This window comes from Sphaerodactylus townsendi, linkage group LG01 (assembly GCF_021028975.2).
Source record: "Sphaerodactylus townsendi isolate TG3544 linkage group LG01, MPM_Stown_v2.3, whole genome shotgun sequence".
Lineage (NCBI taxonomy): Eukaryota > Metazoa > Chordata > Lepidosauria > Squamata > Sphaerodactylidae > Sphaerodactylus > Sphaerodactylus townsendi.
In genome coordinates, this window is record NC_059425.1 from 54,224,391 (window position 1) to 54,236,623 (window position 12,233).

General features: G+C 40.6%; 1 protein-coding gene across 2 annotated transcripts in view; it reads right to left on the minus strand.

Moving 5' to 3' along the window:
• Positions 1-12,233, minus strand: part of UBR2 (ubiquitin protein ligase E3 component n-recognin 2) — a 72,194-nt gene that overhangs the window by 43,907 nt on the left and 16,054 nt on the right. The window contains exons 7-11 of one of the 2 annotated variants that reach the window (XM_048511727.1): positions 9,416-9,478; positions 7,635-7,755; positions 5,445-5,552; positions 3,723-3,811; positions 2,707-2,805 (exon numbers count right to left, since the gene is read on the minus strand). In XM_048511727.1, coding sequence (XP_048367684.1) covers positions 2,707-2,805; positions 3,723-3,811; positions 5,445-5,552; positions 7,635-7,755; positions 9,416-9,478 — 480 coding nt within the window. Of the gene's footprint in view, positions 1-2,706; positions 2,806-2,873; positions 2,973-3,722; positions 3,812-5,444; positions 5,553-7,634; positions 7,756-9,415; positions 9,479-12,233 lie in introns of both variants that reach the window. The other variant, XM_048512545.1, reaches the window with a different exon arrangement.

Genomic DNA, 12,233 nt, shown 5'->3' on the forward strand with positions numbered 1-12,233 from the left:
ACATGGAATTAATAATGTGGTAGGGGAATAGCTGTAAGGATCAAGTTATGAAAGTCAAGATCCAAGAGTCTGTTCTTGACTAACCTGAGGCTTCCACATTCGTAAGCATGAGAATGATTCCAAAGGCAAGCCAATTGCTTTAATCTTACTGAGAATCAGAGTATACCACTCTGAAATAAAGTGATCTGATAACAGAGAGGAAATATAGCTATTAGAACCTGCTTGAAAATGTATATGCAGCCAAAATTGTATGGCTCTCATCCATGCCAAAGTCTTAAGAGTTGTTTGGCCCATCTCTATGCACAGCACAGCACTAGGCACACATCTAGGGAGCCCCATTAGTTTCCGGAGAAACTTGGAATGTAATGTATTAAGAGATTTATTTATTGCTGAAATCCAGATGGGGGAGCCATACAATAACAGGGAGCCAATCCTAGCCTCAAAAACCTTCAGGGCAGCAGGAATGTATTGGTTACCCTTGCTATAGAAAAAGCGATATATTGCCATAATGTTAGTATGTGCAGAAGTAATTACTGCTTGTCGCTCTGAGAGCCATGACAAATTATATCTAAAGCAAATACCAAGATATTTGTTTTGACCTGTTCGATTTTGTGGCCCTTAATCTGCCAAGGCATGGGCTTCCACTTGTTGGCAAAGATGAGAATTTCGATTTAACATAGCTAATTTCCAATCTATTCACTTTGCAATAGTTGGCAAAGCAGTATATTAAGTGTTTAAGGCCAATGCTGGACAAAGACAATGACACAGCATCATCTGCATACAAGAGTAAGGGAACATGGGTAGAATGTAGCTTAGGACTATGACCATTCACCAAAGCTAGAGCATGAGGTAGATCATTCAAAAATAAATTAAATAACGTAGGGGCCAATATGCAACCCTGCTTAACCCCGTGTGTGGTACTACCTTAGGCCAGTCACAGTTCTATAAGACCTCTCTCAGCCTCACCTACCTCACAAGGTGCCTTTTGTGGGGGAGAAGGGAAGGTGATTGTAAGCTGCTTTGAGAAGAGAAAAGTGGGGTATTAAAAAACACCTCTTCAAATCTTTCTTGGCTCTTCCCTCTCCCAGCAGCCCAAAATGCTGTTTCTGGAAGAAGAGTGCAGAGGGCATTTTGGTCTGTTGTAGAAGTGCTTAGATGCAAAAGTAGCACACTCTGGGTTTCAGTCCTTGAACCTGAAGAAATGCTGAGATAGATCTAACACATGGAGTACATGTGTGTCACAGGTTACCACCTCTGTGGTTCTTTGAAGAAAAAGATTAAATTATACAAAGCTATGTCTGTCTCAAGGAACTATGCTTTTCATGACTGTCAGAATTAAATCTATTGAACACATGACCACAGGCATCAAGATAAAACATGTTTGATCTGCTGATAGTTACAATCTAATTTGGATTAAACTTATGAAAGGGGAGCCAATAATACGGTAAATTACAGAACAGACTATTTAAATCTCTTGACCGAGAAAATATATTTAAGATCTTTTTCATTAAAAAGTGATCTGCCTGAGCTGAATCAAGATAAATTATCAGCTTTAAATACTGAGAAGAAGAAAAAATACACCATAAAAAGGCTCACAGCAAAAGCTGTATAACTTGTCTCTCTTAATAGGACATCAAGTACCCAATAAATCATACAGAAATCAAGATTTAGATACTTTTCTGTTATTAATTTGTCAACTGTATGAAGAATGGTAGCAGAGACCATGCAACATTTCCAACTGGATTCTGAATTTAAATCCCTGGAGCAATTACTGGTGCTCCTTGAATCAACTGTATTTTGATGAGAGAATACTGCATATACCTGAACCTTTGAAGTACCTACAAGGTTGGCTTTTTATTCAGATGCCCAGCTATTTAATTTGTTCAAACTGTGTCTGTTTATTGGACACTATATATGTGTATTCAGACTGTACACTACTTTTCTGATTCTTTGTAGCATGTCCAGTGCAACACTGAAATGTTGAACAGCTTATGATGTCATAGTACATAGAATTGACAAATAAATGAGAAGCATCTGAAAGCTTTCCAGGGTTGTCTGGTTGTGGAAAACAGGATGCCAGATTAGGTGGACCTTAGGGGTGATGAAGCAAGGTTCATATATACAGTCGACCTTCATTTGGCTCCTACTGAAAAGTATTACACAACTCACAAGCCCTGGAGAATTACATGATAGCATTTTGATCTCTGACAGGACAGAAACAGAAATACTAGTAAATATCTGTCACACTTGTCATGCCTCCAAGATGGCACTCGTGGTTCTTTCTCCTTCCATCTATGAGAAGGCTAAGATGAGAGAGAACTGGCCAAAGGTCACCCAATGATATTAATGGCTGAGTAGGGATTTGAACCAGGGGCTCTGTAGTCCTGATCTGATACTAACCACTGTCACACAGGCTCTCATAAGAAGCTGTTGCAGACATGCCTGGCACTAAAAGCATGCAATGGAAAACATAAGCCATTCTTAACAGGATTTGAAATTATGGATATTTTAGTTTTCCCGCCCTTTATGTCATCAAGCCTCTCTTTCAACTGTGGCTCTTTTCAGAATAACAATTCAGCTATGGAATTGTTACAGCCCACCTGCAAACATAATGTAGCAAAACTAGTGAACAAATAAGCCACTAGAAAAAGATGTGCATGGAGCTCTGAGCCAAAACAGTGTTTCAGTCAACATTTATGTACTTACAAGTGAAGGCACTGTGAATATCTGTACCGAGAGGTCAGCAATTGAGTACTCTCTGTCGTGGTCATCTTTCACATAATCATTCTGCAATTGCTCATAATTCTATTAAGAAGGAGGCAAAAAAGGCAAAGGGTGCCAACTATCAGTTTTTAAAAGGCAGCACTACTCACCAGAGTAGGTACAGTGAAGAGCTGAACAGACAGAGCAGTCACCGACACTGCCCGCTCGTGATCATCCTCCATAAAATCTCTCTGCAACTGCCGGTAATTCTAAACAACAAGGGGGAAATTCACCTCTAATCCGCACTGACTGGACGTTTTAATGTTTGCAGTGGGGAAAATTCTGTGCTACAACTGCATTCTTTTAGAGAAAGTGAAAAGCAAACTTACATTACAAATTATCAGGCCAGTTATAAGATACATATATAGCAACAGTAGTTTCTTGTATAATTGAGGAGGTTAATTAAAAGTGCTGCAAGTATCAGCTGTTATTAGATTCAGATGATATTCAGAGGCAATCCAAACAGCAATGCACTGTATTTTTACTTTCAGAGTATTTGGTTGTCTTTCTTAAAAACAGAGATGTCAGAGTTTCCCCCACCACCAAAAATATAGGCTTAGAAAGCATGTTTGAAATGAGGTAAAATAAAATAAGTATGAAAAGAAAAAGGGAAATGTTCTTATTTGTATTACCATAAGTAATAACATACACCATCCCATCACAAAGGAATATAAAATTTTCACGTAGGCTATATCAAAGCACAGTATAGGTTCCAATGAGGTTCCATAGAACCAGGTCCCCTACTGATGCAGAGGCCAATTCCACAAATACACTGTTCATGTACAAATACATCTGACATTGTTTAAAGGGAAGATCTTGCATATAAAGAAGCTCAAGTTGTACTCGAGGATTCCCACAAATATGAGCCCAGATAGTTACTGTTTAGTGATATGTATTCCAGTCAAAAGTTGAAGTGTGCATTTTAAAATGCATTTCTCAATGAAGGTAAAATCACTTACTCTTGCAAAACGGATGGCAAAAAGTTTCTTGTATTTCAAATCCATAAGGAGGCTGCTCATAAATAGTTGATGATACACACTTCTGGCTCCTGTTTTAAAAGGCATTAATATTAATATTGATTATTCAATAAAAATGATCACAAAACAGAAAGAACTTTTGAACAGCTTTGCAGCATTCACCAAGAATATTTGTTAATATATTGGCACTCGTAAGCAGAAGAGTAATCACAGAGGGTTCTTCAACTCCTAACTCAGGTCCAAACTTGGAGACAAAAGGCCCACCACAAAATAGCTTTAAGGTCTTGGTTATATAGTTAGGATCAGAGATGGGATGCAGCCTATTCGCACCTATTCAGTAGAACAGGTTACTAAAATTTTCTCAGTTTGGAGAACCGTTTATTAATGATTAACTCCACTAGGGACAAGGGGGTAATCTCTGTCCCTGGGTACAACAAATCTCGTCAAGTGGGGGATGCAAAATTGCCCCCCAGGGCCCCCTGCCCCCCATGGCGCCCCCATGTGTGTATGAACTGTGTGAAATAATACAATATATAGTAATTCTATTTTTTTTGTTCATTGGTATAAAGGTTGGGAAAGTATTATAGGTAAAGATTTTTCATTTTCTTTTTTCCCCTTGAAATTTATATTGGAAAGAGAGGAGTTAAACTACTCTTTTAGATTAAGGATTTTGGATCTCTCCCTCTGTTAGTTTTCTTTCAAGAGGAATAGATAAAGTAGTTATAGGAATCTGAAGGGGAAGTAGAAAGTAGGGAGGGAGGGAAATATGGGAAGGAGGGAGGCAACATAGAATGTTTTAGTTGGGGGTGTTGAGAGAGATAGACAATTAGATACGTTTGTAATATGTTAACAATTGTAAACAGTTTTTGGTTTCTCTCCTTACTTATATTATTATTTAAAATCAATCAATATAATTATATAAAAAAGAAATAATACACTACCATACGGTATATTGCTTTTTTAATACTTTAAACAGTCATTATTTGAATCTAGAGGCGGGGCGAAGGGGAATTGCACCTGGGGCGCACGCACCCTGCATCCTTGCCCCATCCCCGGAATGCCTGGTCATGCCCCCGTCGTGCCCCGCCCAGCCCCATTGGCGCTACGCCACTGTTTGAATCCCACCACCATCGGAACCTGTTACTAAAATTTTTGAATCCCATCACTGGTTAGGATCCCACATCCCAACAGTGAAATTAGTTAAGGAGCCCATTGAGGCCTTAGAATATTTCTTATTCAAAATGGAAGCCTTTCTATTGTGTATGGCACATTGAGGATTACATAACAGGGGCAGAAGCGAAACACTGGACAGTAGACATCAGTTAAAACATGACACCACATCAAGCAATACCCAATACAAATCACGGCCAATCAGCTTCACTGTTCCATCTCTCTGGGAGTGCAACATTTGGTTTGGTTTAGAGCACTGCTGGGCACAGTTGGATGTTATATAAACTCTACCCTTATGCCCTATGGTCTCATGTGTAGTACTTCCCTATTTAAAGTGTCCCCTATTCATTAGAGATTGCCTGGTAAATGCCTTGGATTGGATAGCCTGGTCTGCACAAGCCCTCTCTTCCCTGTTGCTGTTTGCTGTGATTCTGTGACACATGGTGCTTTAGCTATATGGAGGAAGTATGTATGTGGTCCCCACCTGTAGAGTTACACTGTAATTTATTTTCTTCAAAACATGGAATACCTCACCTTTCCAGAGTTTAGAATCAGACAGCATTAGCTTATCCACAAGAGAAGAATTTTCTCCCTCTGGTCCTTCCTGTAAGCCAACTTGACACAATATTCTTCGAAGACCATCTGAGTGCATTTTAAGACAGAAGAAGTAAGAATGAACAAATTTACTTTAGAAATCAAATTTCTATTCATGAATAATTTTGTACTTACATCAAAATATTTATACTTCACCTTTTCCCTGTGGTTCAAGGTGACATACTTCCAGGTCATAATCATATATAATACAATAAACCCTATTAACACCTCCACACACACATCAAGAAAACATCTGTAGATCAAACTTCATTAAACCTCTAGCAAATAAAATGACCTTACTGCATACCCTAAAGACCGTTAAGGATAACAGCACATTCCTCACCTCCTGAGGGAATTCGTTTGACAAGATGGGAGCCAAACAAGCAATCATAAGTTGGGGGACAACCAGAAGTTGGCAACTAAAGGACATCCTGAACTGAACTCTGAAACAAACTGACAGCCAATGTCGCTGTTTTAAAAAAGGCAAGATGAGTTTCCTTCAGCCAGCTCCTGAACAATAACAAAGCTGCCGCATTCTGGAATAACTGTTGTTTCCAAGCTATCTTTAAGGACAGCACCATGTATGTGTTACAAGAGACCAACCATGAGGTTACAAAAGCATGGATCACCATGACCAGATTGCACAAGTCAACAAAATGCCCAAACTAGCAAACCAAACACAGGTAATAAAAAGCACTTCACTACTACAACAATCTGCTTTTCAAGCAACAGAGCTGGGTCCATGGGAATGTTGAAGCTGCAAACACCAACTCTACTCCAACCCAAACAAATAGATCCTGTCCCTCCAAAGCCACAGCCTTCCTGGTCAGCATATATTTGGTCTTGGCTAGATTCAGCTCACAGTCTGTCTTAGACGCTTGACCACAGCCCCAAAATATTCCTCAGAACTGAGATAGAAACGTCTAAAAGCTCAGATATTTAAATATACAGGTGACCATCATCTGCATATTGATGGCATCCAACCCCAAAGCTCTGGAGATCCAAATCAGCAGCCACACATGCATACTGAAGCACACAAAACAGAACCTTAAGGCCCTCCCTTCAGAAGTCCAGTCCCAACCTGCTGACTTTACTCCTCCAGTAAAAATAGTGCCTGTTCAAACAAGACCAAAACTGCTAGTCCTCAGTACTAGCTGTAGCCAATGTGCAAGTACAGAAAGGTCAACAGAATGATATAAAAGCTAACAGGGATGAATATTCCCTGTCTAACTTTAAATGAAAACCTTTCATCAATGTATCCAGTTTGGAATTAACAGCTCCAAACCCGGAGGTGGTGGGATGCAGTACCAATGTGGCACCGCCCTATCACTTCCAACAGGGCTTTCCAGCAGCACAGGGAGCTTGGAAAAGCCCCAAAACTCCCCCTGCCGCTGGAAAGCCCCACAGGATTTTAAAGACATATGCCATCCAAAGGGTAGAATAAGTTCAAGGCTGGAGCACCACGCAACTAGCCCGAATCTGTGGGAAGAAGCCAACTGTTGGCTCATTTCTGAGGACCCCCCCTCCACTGCCCTCCACTGGACCTTCAGAGTTTGTGGCAGTAGGGCTGCCAGGGTAAGTACCTTGGGGAGGGCAAATGCACCTGTGTGAGGCTGTGCCATTTCCAGGCACACTTTCAGTCCTCTCACTTTAGATGGGGCCCTAAGGCACCTTTGAGGCCTGCCTGTAACCTAAAATAGGAAGTATTAACTGGTTTAATTTTGACTGATCAATCAAATTAGTGTTGATTTGGCAAATTAGGTTTTCCACAATGTAACAGTCACCTCACTCAAAATAAGACTCCACTTCCATGAAATATATAAATTAGAGGAAAATTATGTGCAAAGACTGTATAATTTGATGCAAATTATGTGCAAAAATTATGTGCAAAGACTGTATAAAAGTTTACTGCTCATGCTTTGGCTACATAGCACCTTTGAAGAACATGAATACATTTGGGGGACTATTTATATCATGTTCACAAGGACCACTGCCAAAGCTATATACATTTTCAATACACTGTGGAAGAAAAAATGCTGTTGTGCATGCAGTTCTGTCCCAAAAAGATTATGTATTTTAGTCTTCAATCATATAAGTTGCACACTTCACAAACATGTTAAATTCCAATACCTGAATATCCGATAATATTGCTGAGCCAAGTTAGAAGCTTCAAACCAAAGCTTTGATGGGCAACAATAGATGAATGCATGACTTGAACCTTCAGTGGCTTAGTCTGGCGACTGGTATTTCTCTTAAGGAAAAAAGGGGCGGGGGAACACCAAATCAGACAGCACTTTTCAGATCAATTTTGTATAACACATGTATTAAAAACATCCACAGCAATCTAATTTTCTGGATTTTTAAACAGTAAATTTGCCCAATGAAAAAGTATGACATGCCTTCAGCTTTTTCACACAATGTATAAAACTGGAATTCTGTTTAGAACATGAATAGAGAACCACTTCAGGAACAGCTGAAATCATTCTATCATCGCACATATAGTTTAATCAATCAATTTTTTATTACAGTCATTGATCAGCATAGGATAAAGAATCCATACAACAATGGTGAAATAAAACTGATGCATGTATTTTTGTAAATCAAACAGTAGAGAAGTACATGGTCTACTGTTTCTTTGTGCCCAGATCCACAGGGACATTTTCTCTCTGGATAAGGGGTCTTCCTGTACTGGCTTCCCAGGACAGCAAAGGGGAGGGTTTGGCCTGGGCCAGTGTAAAGGCTCTCTATTGTTTAGGCATTTCAAGATTAGTTAAGTACGCCATAGGAGAGATAGAGTATCTATTAGATTCACTGGCAATAAAGACTGGAGACCTTGCTAAATCCAGCTGGCACTCCCAATCTGCCACATGCTGTCCTGTTCATAGCCCATGTTAAATAAAAGTTGTGAAGAAAAACCCAATTTAAGATTTTGGTTATCACTGCCGGCTTCCATTTAGATTGAAAATCATCATTTAAAGTCAATGGGGCAGGGCCAAGTGGCTGAAAAAATAATCTGTCAGTAATTAAATATAGCCACTGATGCTCTAGCCTCCACTCATATGAGACCTGTTTCTACACACAAGGTCTAGCATTAGAAACACATTCTGGTACTCGAAGGGCTGAACTTAAGAATTTGACCATTGATGCTCCATGAGTGGTACTTAAGCCTTTTGGCAAAAGCCATGATTTTAGTTTTCTGCTGATTAAGTTGTAATTTGCCCTCCTTACAATACACACAATTCAATTTCTAGCATTATTTCTGCTTTATTTAAAAGATGTGATTACAACCAGCATACTGCTTCACATCACTATCTGTCACTTCAAACTGTCATCATTGACAACATACAACTTGTTTATGAAAAATCGGAGGCTCTTTCTTTAACAGGGGTCCCTACTACAAAAACCAACAGGACCAAGCGGATATAAATCACAGAATGTTTGATTCCCAGTCAAGTGCCAAACTGTGAATGTAGCTCTGAGAAAGTATACAAGCAGAACACCTCTGCATACATAATTCCTGATATAGCAGAGGATGAATTTGCTGCAGTCTGCTTTCCCAAATGTAACATATTTATTAGACTGAAGTGGTAATTTATTCACCTCAGAGCAAATTCTTATGGCACAAGCTAACTGGAGTTAGATACTTGTCAGGCTCATCCCATTCATGTTTACTTGGAAATTTGTCTCTGTTATGTTACTCCAGTGTATTTTATTCCCAAACTGAACTCTAGGGGATATAATTTAGAAGAATGAATGAACCATCAGGCTTTAGAACAGGTCACCCATTCCCCAAAATATATTCTTAACATTTCAGTTTTTAAAAAGGTATTACATAGTTTAGAAAGATATGACAAGAATGCTGAAGTTCCAATTCATGCTATATGGTGAAGGGAAATGAAGCTGTTACTTACCACTATCACTGATTTGGCCTGATCACAGTACTGAAAGTCACCATAGCGAACAGACCTGCGTCCCTGTTAAATACATGTTAATGCCATTAAAAGTGTAAAGAACTTTAAATGCTACATTTCAGTAGTACATTTAAATGTAAATAATGGTTTCACCATCTACACTTCCCATTTTTGAATGAGAAAATGTCATACTACTTTACATTAAACAAACATCTACCCTGATTATTCTAACAATATACTAAGAACCAGCACAGAAATAATATCCTGTTTCAGAGTGAGAACAAGATTGCAGCCTCCCTGCCCAGAAAATTCCATCTCCTGGTCACTCACTGACTTCTCCATATAAACCATGATGTCATATTACATCTGTACTGACGTTAGCATGAATCATATTTCTAAAGAAAAAAACCTAGCTAAAAGTTAACCATGGCTAGAGCTAGCATTGATACAATTGTAATGCTATGGTTGACACTGACAATGGAATAGAAGGTCATACTCACACAGGAGTAGAAAGTGTAGGAAGTGTTTAAAGCAGTAAGGATATTACAATTATTAAAGTTTAAAACATTTGATAAAATGTACAGGTATGCTTTGAATATACTGATGTGACGTATCATAGTGGAAAGTTCATACATGAAGTTAAGGGTGTAGCTACAAAAACTGGCACTTAGGGCAAGCACTGAAACTGCCCCCCCCCCCCCAGTTGGACTCCACAGCCCCAGTGTGGCCTCCACACTGGGGCAGTGGAGTCTGGGGTGGGGCAGGGGAGAACCAAGCAACCCTAATTGTGTTGTCATTCACTCCCTTCTCAGCAAATCTGAGTCCCGAGTGCTGGACTAGATGGACTCTGGTCTAATCCAGCAGGCTCTTTCTTAGGCTCTTATGTAAGCCCCACTAGCACAGAACAATAGGATTAAATCAATTGAAAGGTAAAATGGGCAGGGCGTGAGTTGCTGGGGGAGGGGGGTTACCTTGCTTTTTCAGCCCACCAACTTCTTAAAGACACATGCACTACCCCCCCCCCCCCATTCTTCCCTGAGTCAGCAAGGACAGCAAAGCTCAGGCTGGGCTAGGAACACGCCCTTCCTGCCCCCCTAAGTCCTCAACCTTCTTGAAGAGTGCCAGCAGGGAAGGCAAGTTCCTGCTGAGGAAAACCACCATCCCGACCTCAGCAAGTGTCCTGGCAAGTCAGAGGCATTCCTTCCATTGGGCAAAGTTGGCAGCTGCCCAGGGTGCCCCCTTGTGAGGGGCACAAAAAATGCAGGTTCGTTTGTGGGATTTTTTGTATTTTCAGTGTTTTTCCATTTTTGGCCTGCAGAGGGCGCAGTTTCTAGGCTAGCAGCACCAAAAATTCAGGGATTTTTTCAGGAGACTCTCCTGATGATATCACCCAGGTTTGGTGAGGTTTGGTTTAGGGAGTCCAAAGTTAAGGACTCCCAAAGGTAGTGCCCCATCCCCCATTGTTTCCAATGGGAGCTAATAGGAGATGTGGGCTACACCTTTGAGGGTCCATAACTTTGGACCCCCTGAACCAAACTTCACCAAACCTGGGTGGTATCATCAGTAGAGTCTCATGAAGATACATCAGTACGGTCTCATGAAGATACTCTGAAGATTTTGGTGCTGCTATCTTAATAATTGCACCCCTGACAGCAGGCACCCCCTAAATTTCCCCAGATTTCCCCAGATTTCCACCCTCTTCCTGCCAATGCTTGTTTTCTTTCTTTCTTTTATTCTCTCAATGTCTAATAAAAATTATTATTATTATTATTATTATTATTATTATTATTATTATTATTATTATTATTATTATTATTATTAAATCCACCCCCTTCAGCATGGATTTAAAGGAAGAATCTGAGGTCCCCAGTTTAAACATTGAAAGTGATGCTGTTTCAGGATGGGGGATAAACCACCCCAAAACAGCATCACTTTTAACTGGGGTGGTTTAACTGCATAAACTGGAGACCCCAGATTCTCCCTTTAAGATGGATTTAAAGGGAGAATCTGGGGTCCCTAGTTTAAACACCATTGAAAATAATACTGTTTGGGGGTGGATTCCAGCATCACTTGTTTAAACTAGGGAGCCCAGATTCTCCTTTTAAATCCACCTTAAAGGGAGAATCTGGGGTCCGCAGTTTAAATAACATTGAAAGTGATGCTGTTTCCCCCAATTGGGGGGACTGGATACAACACCATAAAATGTTTTCATAGCAGTAATAAAACATTTTGAAAGCATTTTGAAAATGTTTTCAAAAAATATTTCTGCTGTGTGGCATGGCCTATTGCTTTGTTCAGATTTGTGAGTTGGGGCATGTTCTATGATGTGATGGTGACTCTGAAACGACCTGGTGGAAAAAATCATTGTTTGGTCACGGTGGGAGAGGGTGGCCGCCCATTGGGGCGGGTGCATCAAACACAGGTTTTGCCCAGGGCTCCAGTTTGTCTAGGTACGCCACTGTGGCGAGCCCACCTGGCGGCTCAGTTCCCCGCTGCATACTGTATGCCTTCAGCAGCCCCTCAATGGCCAGTCTCAGCATTACTTTGTCCCTTTCTCCTTAAGGTAGGGTGGGAGGGACTAAGGGGCATGGGACACAGGGCCACGGGCAGCTGGCTGCTGGCAGCAGAGAATTAACCAACTGGTGGCCACAGCAGCAACTCCTCACTCACTCCTGGGGGGGGAGGAAGGGTCAGTTAAGTCCCCCCCCCAACACATGATCTTCTGAAGTTGTGCCCGGGGCTTCAGCCCCCCTCCCCCCCCCCTCCAAGCCTATGAATGCAATTTAGCTAATTTGTCAGGATAGTCATAAAATAGTAA